A 21,951-nucleotide genomic window follows, 5' to 3' on the forward strand; every position below is an offset into this window, starting at 1 on the left:
TCAACACCCCCCCCCCACGTGTAGATCAGCCCTAAATCCTCAACCTTTGCCTTATTCCTCCTCCATTCCCACTCCCTAGAGATCCACGCCGCATCAGGAATCAGAGGAAGGGCTCACGCCCCCTTCATAGCTTTCTTTAGGGGACGTATCTGACCCCAGAGAGAGTTCCCATGAAAGCTCAAACCCTAGTTGAGACTTTCAGCCAGGAAATAGTCTCGGGAGGGATCTCCAGCTATTACCAAAGCCAACATTTGAAGTCTATCTGCCCCCCTACTTACAAACAATAGCTTTTCCAGCCAGCCAAAACGCAGAGATGGGACACACACTGCCTGGCATTCATGCACCTCCTAATCTCACAATGCCATTCGGATTACTCTGCTGCACTCATCGCCATGGTATCTGGGTGCCTGTTGAGTCCTCTCAGACAGCTGACTTTGATGGAGTTGAAATCCACCGTTGAGTTAGCTGTACATGTGGCTAGGCCTGAACCAGACCGCTCCCCACCCCAGTTAACTTTAGAGACAAGAGCCAGCATAAAACACAAGCAATGTCTGCAAAGGCAGGGATCGTAAGACAAAGGGAGGAAAAGACCTATAATAATTGCACATATAGATCTTCCATTTCAGGTTCTCACAGCCACCTAACAGAGGTGGGTACACAGTAATCTCCTCTTTCTACAGGGGGCAAAAGCAAAGCACCATGAAGAGGTGAAGAAACTCAAAGGCTACCCAGTTAACTAGTGGCAGAGATAGGACTAGAGCCTGGGCTCCCCCCACCTTGACTGTGCCTCCCTTGGATTTAGACAGCTTCCCACACACAGAGGAAATATATATGCTGGAGTTCAAGTGTCTGTGCATCCACAGTCCTTTGGCTTCTGCGGGCAAGCTAGAGCCAAGCTATGATTCCTGCACCAGAAATTGAACATGTTCAGTAGGAAACAACTTCACACTGAGGCCATCATCCTCACAAACACCTCGTAGTTGACTCGCCCGTCGCGATCTGCATCGGCCTCCTTGATCATCTCGTCCACCTCCTTGACCGTCAGCTTCTTGCCAAGGTTGGTCATGATTTGCCGGCACTACGCCACACTGATGTAGCCATTCCTGTCCTCGTCAAACACACGGAAGGCTTCCCAGATCTTCTCCTCGCTGTCCGTGTCCCTCATCTTCCTCACCATCATGGACAAGAATTCGGGGAAGTCAATTGTGCCGCTGCCATCGAGGTCCAACCCGCCGATTATGTCTTGCAGCTTGGCCTCAGTGGAGTTCTGCCCCAGTGACAGCATGATGCTCCCAGCTCACCGGTGGTGATGGTCCCTTCCCTGTCCTTGTCAAAGAGTGAGAAGCCTTCTTCAAACTCTGCGATCTGCTCCTCAGTCAGCTGTGAGGAAGTCTCCTGTGACTCCCTTGCCCAGGGATGAAACAATGGCTTGGAGAGAGAGAGAGCTTTTTTCATCAGTGCACATTGAGTCATGGAGAGAAATGAGACCGTCCACACCCTCTTCATTATGTAAGTGCCGGATCCTGTCCAGGCAGGAACCAAGAAAGCTGGAACAGGACGTGTGCGTGCATGAGAGAAAGGCAAACACGAGTGCTCACAGTGCCAACGGTCAAAAATGGCTCAGGCCTTTCTCCTTAGCCATTGCTTACAGTAAAGCTCTGCCCCCTGCACACTCAGTGGCTGTTAGAAGGCAAGACAGGATCCAGATTTCCCTCTGTCTGTATTCCAGCCTGGTCAGCTCAGCTTTCACTGACACCACACACACCCTTGCAAGTGTAACACCGACAGACCCCAGTCGTCGGCAGGTGCGATTGAAGCTGGGACCTCTAGAGCTAAATGCATAAGCCATCTGCCCCTTAGCTAAGGCTGTAGCAGACTCATCCATCTCAATGTGGTCTTGGTGCCACTAGAGGGGACCAGGGCTGCCGGGGGGGGGGGCGAGTGGGGCACTTTGCCCCAGGCCCCACAGGGGCCCCCACAAGAGTTTTTCGGGGCCCCTGGAGCAGGGTCCTTCATTTGCTCTGAGGCCCCAGAAAACTCTCACGAGGTCTGGGCCCCCAGAACTTCTTCCGCTCTGGGTCTTTGGTGGCAATTTGGCGTTGGGGGGTCCTTCTGCCCCGGGACCTACCGCCGAAGTGCCGGGTCTTTGGCGGCAATTCGGTACGCAAAGACCCCAGGCCCCCTGAATCCTCTGGGCTGCCGTGGAGGGGACAGAGCACCACACCCAGAAGGTGTGCTTCTTACACCATCTCTTTCCTTTGAGAGTGAGTGGAGGGTTATTCTCACTGGAGCTGGAGCACTCAGAGTACCGTGGGACATGTCACTGCAAGGCCGATTGCCTTGGACAAGCACCGGCTTCACAAGGCAGTCAGGCACCGCTGTCTGCTACACCAAGCAGCTAGTGGGCATGGGGGCAGTCAGGCCAGGGAGCGGACAGTCAAGCCATTAAGGCAGATCCCTGTGAGGGAACAGAGCTGTACTAAGAGAGTCTGTGTGTTATTGTTGGCCAAGCTTGTGATGCCTAAGGGTTTGTCTACAGGGAGAAGTTATCCAGAATAAGGCAAGGTGTGAATGTAACTTGACAGAGCTGTTCCCAGATAGCTCTCAGTGTGGCCAGTTTATTCTTCCCTAGCTATTCGGGTCAGTTCCCCTGACTCTCGCCCCATGGCATTTCACTGTCTGTCTGGACCGTCGGACATGACACCTTTTGAACAATGCCTCCAATTGACTGCAAAATTTCAAGGACTGTCCTAGCCATCGGGGGAAGGAAACTTTTGGATTTGGGTGAACGTCGGGGGAAAGCAGGAAGGGAGAAATGGGGGACACATGGAGCCCCCAGGATCTGGTTAGCAGAGCTAGCAGCTTCAGCCACCTCTGTCATTGTCTAGATCAAGGAGCTAGTTAATGGTGGCCGTTAACACCTTTCTACCCAGCAACATCCCATCTCAGCTCTGCCCATACGCCCACTGGAGAGTCAAACGTTGGTATGCTGAAAGGAAAGAAAGAACACAAGAGGTGTGCACACAGAACCCCTGGCATGGGAAAAGGGCAGAGTAAGGGACCCTGGCATAGGGGGAAGGGGAAATGGGAGAGTAACAGGGGCCTGAGGGGCTTACAGAGCCCCTAGCATGGCAGGGAATTGCTGTGTGTGTGTCATACAGAACTCCTGCAGAGGGGAGATAAGAGTGGGTCCTGATATGGGGTGGCAGGGGGAAATGTGGAGGCATGAAAGGAAGGCCTCATGGGGATCGTAGCCAGAAAGGGGAGAATGAGAGCACACAGAGGCAGAATGGGGCGGGAGAGGTCTGAGGAACAGGGGTGGAGGGGCTGCAGGGAGTCCCTGAAATAGAGAGGAATGAGAGGGGGCACCCAGGGGGTGGGGAACGCAGAGAGGCAAACAGCTTCTGGTGTGTGCAATGGGCTCAGCCAGCAGAAGCAACAAAGCATGCGACTCTCTAGTGATTGTTATTTTTAGTTCCTATTCGTGTTGTGGTAGCACATGGCAGCCTTACTGCACTAGATGTTGTCCAAGCCCAGGACACGGTGAATAGCAGCTGGCTCTGGGTCTTTTGAGAAAACTGTGCTCCCTTTTCTCCTTACCCGTGTGCCAGCTCCCCATCTGAGCTGTGCTACTCAGGCCTTTGTGCACAACGGACCAGGCAGCACCAAAGCCAACGTGTCCTCTTGGTCAGCACTGAAGAACAGATCCGGGGTCTGATTCCAGACCCAGGCTTGGAGGTGTCTCTACACTGATATTCCTACAGGGTGCAGCTCGCTCCCGTGCCACTGGCCGGCAAAGGCTCTGTGCAGTGGAGGGTCTCCATTCGAGTCCTCTGTGCAAGACATTTGGATGCCACCCCTTGGTCTGTTGCATTTCCCAGCATTCTCTCATCAGGATCTTAATTACATTGGTAAAGTATTTTCCACCAAGATCTTCCTGGGTCTGAGACTGAATTCATGAGACCCTTGAACAACCCTTGCTAGCACTGACTGTGACGTGCCACGGGCATTTAGACTTTTGGAACTACTCTTGATAGGCGGTCAGTTAGCGCGCAGCAGGCTGGTGCGCTGTGGATTTACACTCCAGTGTGCCGCGCGCTAACTATCGGTCCATACAGAAGACCCCTTAGTTTATATTCTATGGTCTGCTGCCTTCCCAAGCCAGGGGAGAATGCTGCTGCTCCAGCTCCCAGTGAAGTCAATGGGAATCATTTCAAGGACTTCAAAAGGCGCTGGACAGACATAAGTGATCTCTCTCCTGCCACCCATCTCCACCCTCTGACAAACAGAGAGTAGGGACACCATTCCTTACTCAGCCTGGCTAATGGCCATTAATGGACTTAACCTCCATGAATTTATCCAGTTCTCTTTTAAACGCTGTTATAGTCCCAGCCTTCACAACCTCCTCAGGCAAGGAGTTCCACAGGTTGACTGTGTGCTGCATGAAGAAGAACTTCCTTTTATTTGTTTTAAACCTGCTGCCCATTAATTTCATTTGGTGGCCCTAGTTCTTATATTATTCTCCACACCACTCAGGATTTTATAGACCTCTATCATATCCCTCCTTAGGCTTTAAGGAGAACTGGCCCAGTGGCCCACTACAAGGCTAGCTCAGTTCTTAAGTCCCACGATGCATAGACTCTGTGCTGGCCCTTTCACAGGCAGAATTTCATCCTGGAGGAGCTGTAAAGCCTGCCTCCCACTGCATTCCTTCCCAGCCACCCCATGCCGCTCAGTTCTACCTCAGTACCTGGACCCACATGGACATCTGGCGCTGTTCCACTCTGCCTCTGTCTCCCACATCCAGCTGCATAGAGTACCTGGGAGGCGCATCCAGGGATTCGCCACACAGCCAGGCATGCTGCTGCATTTTGCTTTTGTTGTTTGCCAGTTTCATGTTGTTTGAAGTCACTGGATCCTCCCAGGGCTGTTAAAAGGGTGATGCCTTTGTGCATGGCTGTCTTTTTCCAGTTAGTTCTGCAGGGTGCCTGGGGGCCGTATTAATTGAAATGATCAGTATTGGTTTTATTTTGTCTTCTACAAGTAAGGAGGACAGGAGAAGATGAGCTGCTTGGAACATCTTGAAAAGGAATTGTTCTCAACGATCTTATTCCTCTCCCAGACCCGTTACTGACTAGTGTTGTTTGCCCTTGTTAGCCTGTGGGGAGTGGTAACAATAATTAGAACAATAGTTTCTTTCCGCTGAAGGCGTCAGCATGCTTTGGAAACAAGAATGAAGTTGCCCTAACCCTGCTTGTGAGGCTGTCTGCTATAATTAGCCTTCCCTTTCGGAGGGGGAAACCGAGGCACAGAGCGAGTGAGGACCAGGTTTTCAAAAGCGTCCAGCCAGCATGCTGGGAGCTGAGCTCTTTGGAAAAATGGGCTCCAAGCGCAACCATGAGAATTTGAAAAGCTGCTCCTCAATGGCCGGTGCAAAGCCTCACAGGAAGTGTGTTAGACAGGTGGCACTGGAACCATGGGTGCAGCAGGGCCCCTCCAGCTTGTACAGCTAGAAAGTGGCTTGTTTGGGCTAGGACCGTGATTCTCGCTTGGGCTGTGAGAGATCCTGGACAAGCCCTTGTAAAGGTTACGTTTGGTGTGGTGCCCCCTGGCTTGAAGTACTAATATCAACTGCATGCTGTACAGTTATGGTCAATGACGTCCAGTCCTCGCACTCTCAGAATTGCTCCAGAGCCCCTGTGTACAGCAGCCAGCACTTGAATTTGCATCTCCTGCCAGTGTCCTAACCACAAAACCGGATTAGCTGCAATCTGCCTTTTGCCTCCTAATCAGAGCTCCTGGTATCCATCAGCAAAATGACACAAATGGTCTTCACCAGAATGGCATCGCCATCAGGCTGTTCCCTCACCTTTGCCTGCTCCCTCCATGGGATCGTTTCAGCTTTCAGGCCTCGGGGATGGGCAGGGGGGAGCAGTAGACAGGATGGCTGCACTGTCAAACTGTGGAACTCCTTGCCAAAGGATGTTGTGAAAGCCAAGACTTCAACGGGGTGCAAAAAAGAACTAGATAAATTCATGGAGGGTAGGTCCATCAATGGCTATTAGCCAGGATGGGCAGGAATGGCGTCCCTAGCCTCTGTTTGCCAGAAGCTGGGAATGAGCAACAGGGAAAGGATCACTTGATGATTACTTGTTCTGTTCATTCCATCTGAGGCACCTGGCATTGGCCACTAATACTGGGGTAGATGGACCTTTGGTCTGACCCAGTATGGCTATTTTTATGTTGTTATATTGATTTTAGTCCGAATTTTGACCCAATCCCACATGAATTCACATAAGCAAACAAGGGAAATGTGATCTAGATTAAATTGCTATAAGGTGGGTGCATAACCAGCTGAAAGCCCATACTCAATGACTAGCTGTAAATGGTTTGCTGTCACACTCAGAGGGCATACCTGCAAGGGTCTGTCTTGGACCCGATGCTATGTAACATTTTCATTAAAGACTTGTTTACTAGAGAGCAGAGTAGGCTTCCAAAATCTGTGGACAACACCGAGCTGGGAGGGGTTGCAAGTCCTTTGGAGGACAGGCTTAGAATTCAAAACGAGTGTGACAAATTGCAGACCTGGTCCGACTAGTGCAAAGTACCACATTTAGGAAGGAAAACATATGCACAAACACAGTGTAGGGAATCACCGCCTACAGGGCCGGCACTTCCATTTAGGCGACCCTCCAGGATTTGGGAGGATGGCATTTTGCGGCCCCCCGGCGGCAATTCGGTGGCGGGGGGTCCTTCCGCGCTCCGGGTCTTAGGTGGCAATTCTGCGGCGGGTCCTTCACTCGCTCCCGGACCCGCTGCTGAAGTGCCCCAGAGACCGGAGACCGGGAGCATGGAAGGACCCCCGCCTAGGGCGCCAAAAACCCTGGCGCCGCTCCTGACAGGTTAGGCAATACTACTGCTGAACAGGATCTGAGGGTTATAGTGGCTCACTGACTGAATATGAGTCAACAACAGGACACAGTTTGGATAAAGACTAGTGTAGTTTTCGGGCGTGTTAACAGGCGTATGATCTGTAAGACACAGGAGGTGATTGTCACACTTTACTCTGCGCTAGCGAGGTCCAGCTGCAGTACTGTGTCCAGTTCTGGGCAGTGGTGCCAGAACAGAGGGACCAGGAAGCCATGGCCCTCCCATTTTTTAAAAGTGGATGGGCCTGGCCCATCCACTTTTCACCTTGGGCTCTGCCCTCTGCCCCTCCTCTTCTCCCTGAAGCCCTGCACCCCAGCCAGGTCAGCAAGGCCCCAAGGCCCCACCCCCTGGCTGGAGCTGGGTCAGGTTAAGAGTTGCGTGAGCAGTGGACTCTCCGCCTGTTCTGGGTGGGGGAACCTGGGAGGAGGGGGACATGGGCCAAGGGCTGTTCTTGGGTCCCCCACCTTGGGAAGGTGGAAGGCTCCGGCTACTGGCTTGGCTGAGGGGGGACTTTTCGGGGGGGAAAGGAGGGTTGAGGAACAGCCATGGAGGGAACAGGGCCCCTGGCCCACCTTCTTTTCGGAAGGCTCTGCAGCCCCTGGTTCTGGGTGTCACACTTCAGGAAAAATGTGGACAAACTGGAGAGAGTCCAGAGGAGAGCGCCGAAAATGATAAACAGTTTAGCAAACCTGAGCTGTGAGGAAAGGCTAAAAAAACGGAGCATGTTTAGCCCTGAGAAAAGAAGACTGAGGTGAGGCCTTGATAACAAATATGTGAAGGGTTCTTAAAACGGAGAATTGTTCTTCATGTCCATTCAAGGTAGGCCAAGACGAACTGGACTTAATCTGCAGCAAGGAAGAGTTAGGTTAGATAGTAGGAAAAGCTTTGTAACTGCAAGGATAGTTAAGTTCTGGAACAGGTGTCCAAAGGAGGCTGTGGAGTCCCCATCACTGGAGGTGTTGAAGGACAGCCTGGCTGGACAAATACCTCTCAGGGATGATCTAGGTTTACATGGTCCTGCCTCAGCACAAGTGGCTGGACTAGATGACCTCTCAAGGTCCCTTCTCATCTCACATTTCTATGATTCTGTGCCCTGAATTCCGCCCCGTTAACTGGAACTGTGCACCAGCCTGTTGTGAAGAACTCATCAAACCTTCCATCCCTAGTTTTCCTCTTTCTGTTTTATATAGGGTTGCTCCCAACCCAAACCCCCGGTTCTAAGGTGGGGATGGAACCTGGATGCCAACTCCAGAGCTGCATCTGGATTTCAAATGCCCTGAAGTTAGCGGACCTTTGGCGTTTGGTTGGGTTCATTATGAAGAGAGGGGCCGTTTGCCAAACACAAATATGGATTTTGAACCCCCTCAGTGTTTGCGGTGGGGGGAATCAGCCCATGGGGCATCGTTCAGCAGATGCATTGCTATCTAGTTAGAGAGTGTGGAGGAGGTGAGCATAAGAACTCCTGGGATCTGAATCACTGTTGCCTTGCCCCATGTGTAGTCATTTGCATCAGCAAATCCTGCTTTGGTAGCATTTTACACCCACACTGAACTGGTAGAAATAAAGAAGTCTCAGGCAAATCTAGCTCCTGGCTGCCAGCCCTATGCACCTTCCCTCAGGCCAAAGGGCCTACCCCAAGCACTCTGGAACATTGGGCTATTGGTAACCAAGCTCCAGCCTTGAAGTTTGCAGCTTGAGCCCATCCTTAGTACCATGCAATCGACGCTTTTTCTGGGTTCTAGATGGGAGTGGAGAAAAGGAAGCACAGAAAGTTCTCTGGAAGCAAATAATCATCCTTTTATTTGAAAACAAAGCTACCACGTGGACTAGCTGAGGGGGAGCTTGCACCGGAAGCTGATCCTTTTGAAAACGATCAGCTACAGAAAATGGAAGCAGCACAGACAGCACAGAAGGAAATATTTTTCTGGGACAAGCCCGGCCATATACAGGAAAAAGGTGAACACAGTGGATTCTATCAGCACGTCAGTGCTGTTTGGCAGGTAATTAGCATTACAGCAACACTCCTGGTGTTCTCCGGGGGTGAATTTCCAGGCCTCCATGGAGACCTATGTGCCACTTACATCCCATTTTGCCTTATCGACCCCTCTCTGCAAACATTTACACGCCGGCTTAACTTTAATCACACAACTAGTCCCATTGACTAGCAAAGTCCTATTGTGAGTAAAGCCTGTGCATAATTGTTTGCAGGATCAGGGCCTGTGAGTTTAAGTGGGACTTGACCTATAAGCCATTTTGGGGCGTTCTGCACATGGACTGTCACCCTAGATCATGAGATCCAAAGCCCAGGGAATCCCACTGTGACGTTCTCGCCCTGGAAATGCAAAGGGGCCCCAGTTTGAACGGCCAACTCGGTAGCTGAACAAGACGCCCGTTTTGCAGTATAGCAGCTTTACGCTTCCCACTGTTGTGATAATCGTTTGAATGGATCACAGTGCAGTGCCACAACTGACATCTGTAGGGAACTGCAGCGTCGCCCAAATTGTACTCACAGTGCCAATGTAGCTATCTACTGTGTGCATCCTTAACTGCCAAATTTCCTGTTTCCTAAAAAACAAATAACCCCCAAAAGAAAATGAGCATCTAACTCATTCGCCAATCATCTCCCCCTCCCTTAGGGTTTGCACCATCAGTCATGAGACAGAGGCAGTGCTAGCAGTACAAAGATTTCTTTAAGGTGTATTCCCATGCTGGCCACAAATTCCTTGGAGAAAAGTTCCATAGAAGCTCATGCAGTCAGTCCTCATTTTGCAATTCAGGTGGCTGGCTCTGGGCTCAGCAACTCTTAGGAGAGTCCAAAAGCTCGTCTTTGCTCATGTTCACCGGTGTCTAGCATCCAAATTCGAATGGAATCAGTCCTCCGTGTTTTACTCTTCTACCCAGCCCAGCAGAATCCACTTCTATGCTGCACAAAGACAAACTCAGACAGACAGACACCAGCTACGATCACAGTGAAACTCTCCTTAGGCCAGTGCCAGTGGGTGTGAACCCAACCCTTGCAACAGGTAGCCCAGAATTCTGGGGGGAGGAAGCTCCAGATCAAGACACAGATTTGTAGTTTGGTCCTTTTTTTAAAAACTAATAAAGAGCAGACAGCCCCAGTCCTGCATCCATATCCATGCAAGTGAACCCTTGTGCCCGTATGGAACCCCGGTGATGTCAGCAGGGTCCAGCCTCAGCGTAAGGCTCTGCTTGCATGGACCCAGAGGCAGAAGCAGGGTCTGGATCTGGCTTGAAAGACTGTGCAAATTGCCAAGGACTTGAACCTGCAAAACCACAGCCCTGTTAAGGAATCTCTGCTCCTAGGGATAGTCACTGATGTCAACAGGAGTAAGGGCCAGAAAGATCTGGCTCCATTTGCTGACTGTCCTTTGGACATGTGGGCTCCAATGCCAGATGCCGCCTAGTCTAAAGGAAACCTAATTATTGCAAGAGGCATAAACCAGATCTGTAACCAGAGATGCTAAATTTCAGATGAACCACAGGGCTTAACTAACAAGCAGGGTAAGCCCCAGTCAGCCTTTAGAATAAAGTAATAGAATACAGGGGAAGAAACCAACCGAGCAGCAGAGACATGCATAGGCCTTGGGCAAGAGGGGAGGGACCACTGACGGGTAGGTTACAGTGAAAGGAAGCAAATGTATGAGTGAACACAGTACCAGGAAAGTCAGTTCTTCACTTCTCTGTCATCATCCGTACAAACTCCTCGTAGTTGACTTGCCCATCGCTGTTGCTGTCAGCCTCTCTGATCATCTCGTCCACCTCCTCGTCTGTCAGCTTCTCGCCGAGGTTGGTCATGACGTGCCGGAGCTCCGCTGCACTGATGTAGCCGTTCTTGTCCCTGTCGAACACTCGGAAGGCTTCCCGGATCTCCTCCTCGCTGTCCATGTCCCTCATCTTCCTTGCCATCATGGACAGGAATTCGGGGAAGTCCACCGTGCCGCTGCCGTCAGCATCCAACTCACTGATCATGTCTTGCAGCTCGGCCTCAGTGGGGTTCTGCCCCAGCGACCGCATGACGGTCCCCAGCTCGCTGGTGGTGATGGTCCCGTCCCCATCCTTGTCAAAGAGCGAGAAGGCTTCTTTGAACTCTGCAATCTGCCCCTCCGTCAGCTGGTCAGCCATGCTTGTGCCGTCAAAGTATCCGTGTCACACAGCCTCCCTGCTCGCTGGAGCAATGCACGCTTGGTTCGCCTTGCCTCAGCATGTACAGCCAGCGCGTGGGTACAGGCAGGGAATGGCCTCCTGACGTGTGTTGTTCACTGTAAATCAGAACATCCACACCCTCTGCATCACCTGAGAGCCTGGAGCAGGCTTCCACGCCTGGGTGAAGTCACTGGGAGGATCAAGCCCCCAACGCTGTAAGCTGGAGCTATGGCAGCCATGTCTGCAGGAGACAAGGGGTTAATAGAAGGGGCAGAGGTATCTATGGGGGGACATATTGATATTAGCATGGAGAATATCAGAGAGGGACTAAATATTTTCAATGATCCGTCTCTCTGTCTGGCCACCTGTCTCTCTCTCTCTAGCTGCATAGTGCCCTAGGACTCTGCCTCATCTATCAGAGGGGTAGCTGTGTTAGTCTGGATCTGTAAAAGCAGCAAAGAATCCTGTGGCACCTTATAGACTAACAGACGTTTTGGAGCATGAGCTTTCGTGGGTGAATCCGCTTCGTCAGATGCATGATCAGGCAAGCATGAAGTCATGCTCCAAAACATCTGTGTTCATAAGGTGCCAGTTCTTTTGATGCCCTCATTAGGGTAGAGATTTAGAGATGGCCGCTCTGTTGCTAGGTGCATCAGAAGATTTATACCAAGATCTTAGCCGCAGAGCCAGCATGGGGAATCAAGGACGGGTTACAGTGGCTCCCTCTTCTTCCTCTCTTCAGGCTGGGGTCAGATTTCTGCGCGGTCTGCATAGACCTGGCTGCTTGTATGTAAACGCACCAGTAATTCTACTGGTGTTTAAACGGCGGGGATACAGCAACTCTCTACGCGGAGCACAGTTGTCGGGTCTCAGAGCTGGTTGCTCCAGGGCAGCTGCTGTGGTAGGACTGGGACTCTGCTGTGGATGGCTGGTGGGCGGCGGGCAAGTTCACATTGCTGTCGTGACTCAGTTTCCCAGCTGCTCTTAGAAGGGGATTCAGGATGCTCTGTGGAGGAGAAGTGTTAGCAGTAATATTAATTCAGTATGCTACTAGTCTTGTAGCTCACCCAGCCGCTGCGTCCCCAGGCGGCAGACCTCAAGGTATTTAGAAACTTAGTCCATGGAAATCAATGGTGCTCAATCCCCATTTGAAGTCCTAGCACAGAGGGGCCACAGCTGAGCAAAAGGAGGGATCAATTTCTCTTCTCCGGCAGACACTGGCACTGCAGGTTTGGGAGAGGAAAGCAGCGGCGACAATAATGGGGAACGTTGGGCTGGTGGAGGGGAGTGTTTCCATGGGTGGCAATGCAAGGAGCGAAAGCTCAGTGACTCCAGAGCCTGGAGAACGCCAGGCTGCACAAATGGTTCTTCCCCGGTCAGCACGCGTGATCACAAGGTTTTGCTGTTTGGACTGTAGCAGCCGATTTGAACACAGTTGCCACTTCGCAATGGCGTGATGCCAATCTAAAGAGCATGCAGAGTTGTAGCAGCTCAGCACGAGGGGCCGCCCCCGTTGTCAGCCGACTTGCGCCAAGGTGTAACGCAGCGCCAAATCAAGATTATAATAGAAGTCCTGCGTAGAATTTTAGAGGCATCCAGGCGGTAACACCCATGGTATTCTCTACAACTGCGCAGCTGTTTAAATAAGCTGCTGGAAGGAAGCTTCTTGGGGCCTTTATGACTCAAGTTTAAAGATGTTTTAAGAATCCTGCGCTTCAGTGCGTGATGGGGCTGTTCACCTGAAATCCAGATTTGGATGAGAGAAGCTGTTAGCCTTTGGGGGTTCAGCGTGCAAACCTGTTTTGATGCTGCCAAAGAGGGCTTCACACGCAGGGTTGGGATTTGACATCCTAACTCCCCACTGGCTTGGTTCAAACATTCCGTGCTGTGATGATGGACCATGTGGGATTTATTGCACTGATTTCTCTATCTGCCAAAGGGTCAGCTTCTTCATTTGGCGAGCGGGTCCCTTTCCCTGGCAGAGCTGCAGAGGGGTTGTGAAGGTGAATGAGATTAGGCCTCATGATTTCACGACAAATCACATCAAAGCCAAGTGCGAAACATGTATTGAGGGGTGTAATAAATAATGATCTCACAATCTTCAGTGAGCAGTTCCTGCCCTAACATAATATTAATGGATCGGGTGATTAAAGTCCAATAGCATGGAGGGAAACTGAGGCAAGGCGGCGACTGGAGCTGCCCGCAGCTCACAATTAACTTGCAGCCATTCAGTTCAACCTCCTGCCTCATGACAGTAACAGGTTGGTCTAAAGGCAAGTACTGAGTGTGTTTTTCACTGCTCTTAGTCCTCATGCATTTCGCAGGTTCACTAAGTGGTGATTCTATGGACTCAGCCAAATCCCAGGCATGGCATCGCACATGGGAATTGCTCATGCCGCCAAGTTGATAGAAGTTCTCAATAAAGACAAATGCAAAGCTCCATTAGGAAAGAACAATCAGTTTCACGCATCGCAGAATGGAGAGACTGTCTAGGAGAGTATGGCAAAGAGATCTAGGGGCCATATGGACCCACAGCTAATTGAGTCACACAGTGTGTCATACTGTTGCAACAACAAAGCAAACTATTCGTGGATGCATAACCAGGTGTGCTGTAACACGACACCGAGAATCTTCTTCGCCTACTCTCGCGCTGGTTAGGCTCAATGGACGTATGTTCCAGTTCTCTGGGCCCATCATTTCAAGAAAAATGTGGAGAATGGAGAGGGTCCAGAGACAAGCAACAAGAATGATTAAAGGTTTGACGAACAGGACTCTGAAGGTAAGGCTGAAAGATCGGGTTTGTTTTAGTTTTGGAAAAGAGAAAGACTGAGGGGGACGATGATAGCAGTTTCAGTATCGTAAAAGACGGTTATCATCAGGAGGATAGGAGAAAAACTTGTGTCACCTTAGCCTCTAAAAATAGAACAAGAAGCCAATGCGGCTTAAACATGCAGCAGGGGATTTAAGGTTGGCACATTTAGGAAAAAGTTTCCTAACTGTCAGGGTGATTTAAACCCTGGAATAAATTGCCTGGGAGGTTTGGTGGAATCTCATCTCTGGAGATATTAAGAGTAGGATACATAAACGTCTATCAGGGATGGTCTAGACAGTATTTGGTCCTGCCATGAGGCCAGGGGACTGGACTCGATGACCTCTCAAGGTCCCTTCCAGTCCTAGAGTCTATGAATCTATGAATCTATAAGTTTGATTTCAACGGGGCTCTGTGCAAGCCTTGCAGCACTGAGCCCACCTATGGTAATAGGTGTGGTTAAAAACACCTGAACAGCTACATTGATGTACTCTGCTCTAAGGAGCTTACACACTTCAGTCCCCAGTGCGCACTGTCTGGCATTGTTCAGCAGCCATACATTTATAGAAAGGGGGTAGCCGGGTTAGTCTGTATCCACAAAAAAAACAAGGAGTCCGGTGGCACCTTAAAGACTAAGAGGTTTATTTGGGCATAACCTTTTGTGGGTAAAAAACCTCACTTCTTCAGATGCAACTTTTATAGCAAAGTGCCCATGACTGCAAGCCATTTTCAAAATCATGGGCCTGCTGCTGCTTTTGGCTCTTACTGGTTCAAAACGCAGTTTAACGCCCTCGATGGTGTCACTCTAGATTTACTCCAGCGAAAACGAGATCAGAGTCTTGTGCCAATCGTCTGCGCCACGCGCGAGCTGCTGAATCCAGCACAAACTGAAACGAAAAGTTGGTCTTGTGCACTGAAAGAGACGGGCGAGAGGAACTGATTACAGCGACATCCTGTTTGTAACTGACTCACCATTTCAAGAAACAGTGGGACGCCGAGAAATGAAACCACCGCATTTGGGAACTGCCTGGAAGAGATCTTTCTAAAATGGGTTCAGTGTTAATGATCATTTTGAATCTTTGTTTCTTCTTATTTATATATTTTTGTTAACGGCAGCGTTACATAAGAGAAGTGGGAGTTGGCGAGCTGCCCCTTTAAGAATAAGGTGAATGGGCACAGTGAGTGAACGAGTGTGCAGAGCAAACGTTGCTGCCAGAGGTGGCTGACCTGCAGCGGGGCACCTAGACTAGGGTTAGTCCCGATTTTGGGTCTTTTTCTTATATAGGCTCCTATTACTCCCCACACTGGTCCCAATTTTTCACATTTGCTGTCTGGTCACCCTAATCTAGACAGTCTCTGCAAAAGCCACCCAAAGAAAGTGTTGGAAACTTCAGACTAACCGAAGTTCTCCCTGAAAACCTGAGTCTTGTGAGTGAAGGCTTGACATGTTCTGCTGTACCTTCACGTGCCAGCAGCACCGCTCGGGATGATGACAGCTCCCAGCATGGTGAGGTGGCAGTTGGATTGCTAGGCCCAGAAAGTCTTCGCTGGCGGAACGTTAAGACAAAAGAGAAGAAGAAAATCAGGGCCCTGCAAATCATTAACTGAAATGAGGATTGCACACATGCCTGCTGTGTGTGTATGCTGGCTCTGCTCTCTGTGCTAATGGGGCAAAAACTACTTTCTGCAGACGTGAGCTTAGATTTTAGATCAAGCAGTGCGCACAGGGAAAATCAAGAGAAAAGTCTTCAACAGGCAGCACGTTCTATGCAACATCTGTGTGCTTAGCTGATTCTGCAGGCAACAGTCCTGAGCGATTTAAAGATGTCAGAGACAGAAAACAAAGGTGTTGCAGTTACCTAGCTACATACCCCACATTTAGTGGGCTACACTGAGGATTTAAGAGGATTTACCAGGCGCATGGGTAAATGGCTTTGTGTGGGCTGAGTTCCACCCAAAGTGAGTTTCGTTTTAGAGCAAAGGAAAACAGCCAAACAAGAACTAACAGAGGTAAAGTCTCCATGCAAGAAAGCACAGTGTGTGTGTCTCCTTGGTGACAGGCTGTGTCTGAACTGAACACAAAATGGTGGCCGTGCCTGAAGTCATCCAGATTCCTGGAAGTTGGGCAGCATAGTACACAGACAACAAAAGCAGCAGCATCCCATAGCTGCATACATCAGATTCCCTGCACGATGCTTTCCAGCCAGCTGTTCTTTGTAGTGCATGAACATCTAGTGCTCTTAAAAGCTTGAGTCAAATAGAGTTGCAAGATCAGGGAAGTAGGGGTTAGATGCAATAGAGATATCACTTGGGAGAAGAAGCGTGATCCAGGATTAGGGATGCTGGAGTCTGATGTTCAATTTCCTGCTTGGTCTCAGATCTTCTATATGCCCATGGTCAAGTCACTTAGCCTCTCTGTGCCTCAGTTTCCAATCTGTAAAATGGGGGTAATAGGACCTCCCTGCCTCACAGGAGGGTTGTGAGGCTAAATGCTTTCCAGATTAGGCAGTATTTGGATATTGCAATAATGGGGGCCAGGTATGCACCTGCATTAGGCTTCAGTTATGTGTTTCAATCACTTTTTGTACCAGCTGCACTAGGGTAGCAGAGACGATTGCTTAGCTCAATCTTTTCCCCACGGAACAAGCTCAGCACCATCACTTCCAGCTATCGCAAACAGCTGCTGAGCTTGAAAACAACCCCACGATCCAGACCTGCAACCCCCAAGGCTCTTGCAGGCACTCATAGCATCTTTGGCAATATTTTCAGGGCTTGCATCCTGGGTTCCCTTGGGCAGCTAGCTTGCCGCTGTGCTGAGATCCTAATGGATATCATTGCTCCACCTGTTGTTGTGCACAATGCGATAACTGCTAAATGGGGGGTCTGGCGTCCTAGTTTTGTTTCCGAGATCAGTCTTTATTTGACAGCTCTAGGTGGAGGCTGCAAGGATAGAGCAGACTTGTAAAAAAACTCCCAAACAAAACGCCCTGTGATTTTCCAGGCAGATTGAAAGGATTTCCTGAGCTGGGCTAGACAGTTTCCCTTGCTTTGTGTAGGGAAACAGATAGTTTGTTCCCCCACCGGATTTTCCTAGATCTTTTTTAAAGCACAACCCTTTTTGATCTTTGAAAACAGCTCCGTGTTTATGCCACAAAGACTGGCGCACAATCAGTTCGGGTGCCCGAGTTGCGGGTGGAATTGCACAGGCAGTCAGAGCAACTGCACACACAAATCAGGAAAGCAAACGTGGGGGAAATTCACCCCTTTGCAGAAGGCTTGCAGAAAACAAGGGCTGTGCAACAGTTAAGACCCAGGAAGACTGAGTCTCTCCCGCAGGTCCCCCAGGGGCCACAGGCCAGCTGAGAATTGCAGAGTGCAAGCTCACTCTGCCCAGATCCTGACATGCCCTTTGTGCTGTGGGGAGCAGTTGGTGTAGGAGCCAGCAACACCAGCTTTACACCCTTGCCAAGGGAATTCTCAGGTAGCCAAGTAGGGTCAAATTCCAGCCTCGTTGTGCTCCTTGAGCCAGAAGGAACAGGGAGGAATGAATCTGGCTCATGATCTCTAAGCCAATGTCGCACCGACGTTCCGGCACAATCTGTGCTCTTTTCCAGTCATTTTTGTTTGTTAAATGCAAGCCTGAATCAGGCATCTTCCCTGCCCTTTTCTGCCTTCTGGGTGCTTGATTTCCCAGCTGTCACCCTGCACGGCCTCTACTGTATAACATTTTGCCGTGTGCTGCTTGCTCTTCAGCTTCACAGTGGGAGAAAGAGAGCTCACTTTCAGAATTCAGCCTGATCTCGTCTACCCCAGGCTGTGATAGATCAGCTCACGACAACCAGTTGGGCCTGGTCAATTCAACAACAGAAGCCCAGCACAGAGCTGGTGTTCTGAAGGCAAGTTCTCTTCATTAAACACTTCTCCAGCAGGCAGGACCACCCACCGAGGCACAGAGACGTTTACCTTAGTCCTGGAAGGCAGCCAAGGCATACAATTTCAAACAACGCTACAGAGAACTGGGACTAGGAACAGCTCCGGGCCTATCAGAACTTGGCGCTCTTTGCACGCTCGCAGCCAGCGCTGGACTCTGCTCTCTTTATATGGGTGCAGCTCCCGCCGACTTGCTCCTATGTAACTGAGAACTGAATCTGGTTTGTCGTCTCTAATGTACCATACAGCTCCCGCCTCCACGGTGGGAAAAACTCAACAGCAACCTGACCTCTCTGCATGGGGATTTATCACAAAGGCATCATAGTTGTATTTTTGGTCCAGTGAGGATTACCCATGGTTTTAATGTTGTGCTTTAATGTTTGTCTGTGTTTGTCAGAAAACAACTGGGTATAAAATCAAAGGGTAAGGCCACCCGCTCAGTGATCCATCCATCCATCCATCCACCTGTCTATTTTCTGTAAAGCCTTTCACTGTAGCACCTGAAGTACCTCCCAGATAAATTAGTTCTACGCAGCCAGGAAGTTAATAGAACAAGGGGCTAAATTATCTATTGGTGTAAAGTGGTGCAGCTCCATCAGTCTACACTAGCAGAGAATTTGACCCAAGGGATTTTTGGGAAACCCTGCATAACGTAAACAGGCATTCAATGGGACGCCCCCTTTCCCCCATATCCATGCAGAAGGCGTGGGAAGGCAGAAGAAGCCTCCGATGGGAAAGGGGCTGACGTTGTCAGGAGGTTTGACTGATTTGCCCAGGTGAGGGCTGAGAGAGCAAAGAGGAGTGAGCAAGTCAAAGGCTGTAGATGGGCCTCATGTCTGGGGCACGTCCTGTCCCTCCACCCCTCCGTGGGCAGAGAAGGCCATGGATGCAGTGGATCTGGTGCTGGCCTTCTACAAAGGAGGACGGGAGATCCTACTCAGGATGTTCACAAGTCCCACATGATACCGAGCATAGCTCAACAGGCCCAGTGCAGAGGGGGAGTCTGAGATGGGGCAGCCCAGGGGCAGGGCAGGACAAGCAAAGCCCCCAAGAAATCTTTTGTAAGAGGATGCTGTGTCTCCCCACAACACTACTGCTTCTTTTTCCCTCAGGGCCCCCAGGACTGGTTCCCCCTCTCCCATATCTCTCTGTCCTCTCCTTCAAACCCCTTCCTCTTCACCCAGTCTACACCCATAGCTCGCTGCCTCCCTGAAGGCCCCCATAAATCTCTCCTCAACAGCCTCTCCATGTTGTTTCCTTTCTCTCCACCATCTTGTCTCTTCAGCATCCACTGCCCGCCGAAAACAGGCCATTAGAGGTTACCTGAGGAGTGTTTCTGAGCTTGTGCCTCCTCCAGCTCCCCCACCTCCCCCAGCCAGATGCCCCAGAAGCTGGTGAGAGGCAGGAAGCTGGGAGACAGCAGGAGGCCAGGCAGCCCCCGCGGTGGCAGGATGAGAGGCCAAGCCAGGAGGTGGCAGCCAGCAAGAGATGCTGAGCAGGTAGGAAGGGAGCCAAGTGCTCAGCATGTGGGGCATTGTGGGGTGGCACGAGCCGCTCCTCAGAGGGCGCCGGACAGTGCCCCATGTGCCATCTCCTCATGGGACTGTGAGCAGCATCTGGCAAGAGGGGTGGGGAGATTGCAGCTAGAGGGGAAGCAGGACAATGCTAAGTCCTCCTCCCTGAGGACACCTAAGGCTGGGTGCAGAAGAGTTAGGCCTCATTGTCCTTTTCATCGGGAGGATCCCTTGAGCCCGACTGGCCCCTCCACCCACCGTGTTTCTCAAGTCTGGAGGCCTGGCGGAGTGTGGAAAGGGTCCCAGGGGCAAAACCCCAGGGTGAAGCCCAATGTTCTCCAGAGCGTCAAGCCAGAAGCCCTGGGACCCTGTGGCAATGATTGACGGCCATGTTAAACCCCACTTCCACTGCCGGCTCCCTGGGAAGTAGGGGAAGATGGTATCTATGGGCATGGGACTTACAGGGGCGCCATCTTCCACTGAGCAATGCAGTCACAGCCGTCTGTGGATGCTGTGAGGGCAGCATGTGAATGGAAATTGGCGTCTCAAGGCTTGGGAGGGCAATCGGGAAGCTGGGAAACTGGGGAAATCAGACAGCAACCAAATCCAGCCACCCAAGAAAGTGATTTCTGATCTCAGCTCTGCCTCTTACAGCCCACCTGCACGGGCTAAACTGCCATGCCGGGGGTCGGACTGTGACACAGCAGAGCCCTGAGGGAGTTTTAACGCACTGCAGTCTTTCCTGTGCAGAGGAGCCAAACCATGGGAGACATAGGCACCCACTCCGTCGGTGGTCTGGGACTCCAGCATCCACAGGGAAAAAATAGGGGGTGCTCAGCACCCACCAGCCACAGTGGTTCCATGGCCCCAAGGCTGGCTGACGATCAGCTGTTTGGGTAGCCCCGGGGTTGGCCACCGATCAGCTGTTCGGTGGACCTGGCCAGGCCACGGATCAGTGAGTGGCTGGTGGGAGATGCTCTGAGGAAGACGGACAGACAGCAGCATGCGGCAGACGGGTGAGGAAGCCTCGGGGGAGAGGCGGAGTGGGGGGCAGCGCCCCAGGGTGGAGTGAGGGTGGAGCACCCACCAGGAAAAACAAAAGTCAGCACCTAGGATGGGAGAACCATGACACTGAATCATGGTGTAGTTTTATAGGGAGAAGAATGGACTTGTGCCTAAAGCAAGAGGCAGGACTCCTGGGTTCTATTCCTGAGTCTGTTGCAGGCTTTCTGTGCGAACGTGGGCAAATCACTAAGGCCCGATGGCCATTAGGTGCCTAAATCCCTTTGAGGATTTGGACCTCATTGTCCTCTAATTTTTTGGATGTCCATCTTAAGACAGTGAAAGGGGCCTGATTTCCAGAGCAGCCGCACCTTCAGTTGAAATCAATGGGAAATGGGGGTAGGCAGCAGTTCGGACACTCAAGGCCTGTATCAGCATCTCCAGTTAAGCACCCCAAATCCAATGCACCCCAAATGCATGGACATGCTTGAAAACCTGGGCCTTTGATCCCCCCCAGTGTTTCATTTTCATTGAGGATAATGAATGTTACTTCCCGTCACAGAGTGAGGTTTGCAAAGCACGCTGAGAACCTCATCTGGAAAGAATGACAAGCGTGCAAAGTGCTATTATTATTATCAATTGGACAGGCCATTTTTCTGGATTTATTGCCAGCCCGGTGGAACCTGTTTGCCAAGGAACAAAGCAATGTTCATCCCTTGAGATAATATTTAGGTAGGGGCCAGCTTTGACAGCTGCTGGATGCTTATATCTGATCTTGTGCAACGACTTGCCATACAATTGCCAGTGGAATGACTTGATTTTCTTTCCTGCTCCGTATTGACTGAGATTTAACCGATGTTATTATGAAAGAGAACCTGGCAGTCAGCCAAGGAGCACATCGCAGGGAGGGCTGGATTGAAGTACCTTGAGACAGGCAACAGCCATCAGATAACAAAGTGTTCTCTAAAGCCCAAGGGATTAGACAGACTAGGATGACGATGCCAGCTTCTTGGGCATGCAATGGACGTTGGAACGTGAAAAACAAAGGCAGGGTTGGGGTGGTGTTGCCTGAAACGCCAGTCGAGAGGGTTACCTGCTAAATGAAGATGTGGACATTCAGTTCTTGGGCAGTTTGGCCTGATGCAAAGCCCAACAGAGTCAAGGGAGGTCTTTCCATTGACTTCGTTGGACTCTGGCTCAGCTCTAAAGACATTTACTTTTCTCCATGCCCCATGAGCTGTAACAGTCTTTTGGTTTCCATTAGCCTAAGTCGTTCCAGCTGTACAGCGTGATCTCAGCACTGACTGAGGTAACTTGAAGGGAGAACATCCGTGTAAACTAAACTGATCGCTACACCTATCTGCAAATGAATCCATGGTGCCTTACTGTGAAAGACAGCCTTTAACCTGGGGGTGTCGTTTTGTGCCCAAAATTAATTGCACCCATATTTATGTGCTGGTAATTTAGTGATGTCATCCGATTGCCTGTACAAATCAGGTGGCTGGGTGGCAGAATCCTATCATTTGTGTCTGCAATTAATTGTGAGCACAAGAATGCAGTAATATGGGGATGGATAGATAGATAGATAGATAGATAGATGTG

At 50.7% G+C, this 21,951-nt stretch overlaps 1 protein-coding gene and 1 pseudogene across 1 annotated transcript; both read right to left on the reverse strand.

Annotated features, from left to right (window-relative positions):
- Nucleotides 1-943: 943 nt before the first annotated feature.
- LOC142047664 (calmodulin-alpha-like) lies at nucleotides 944-1,506 on the reverse strand (annotated as a pseudogene).
- A 9,117-nt stretch (nucleotides 1,507-10,623) lies between these two features.
- Nucleotides 10,624-14,847, reverse strand: LOC116835055 (neo-calmodulin). Its single transcript, XM_032797510.2, has 2 exons — nucleotides 14,828-14,847; nucleotides 10,624-11,074 (listed from the first exon to the last, which is right to left on the reverse strand). The coding sequence occupies exon 2, from the start codon at nucleotides 11,071-11,073 to the stop codon at nucleotides 10,624-10,626; it is 450 nt and encodes a 149-aa protein (XP_032653401.2). The 5' UTR covers nucleotide 11,074; nucleotides 14,828-14,847.
- Between the last annotated feature and the right edge of the window lie 7,104 nt (nucleotides 14,848-21,951).

This window comes from Chelonoidis abingdonii, chromosome 1 (assembly GCF_003597395.2).
Source record: "Chelonoidis abingdonii isolate Lonesome George chromosome 1, CheloAbing_2.0, whole genome shotgun sequence".
Lineage (NCBI taxonomy): Eukaryota > Metazoa > Chordata > Testudines > Testudinidae > Chelonoidis > Chelonoidis abingdonii.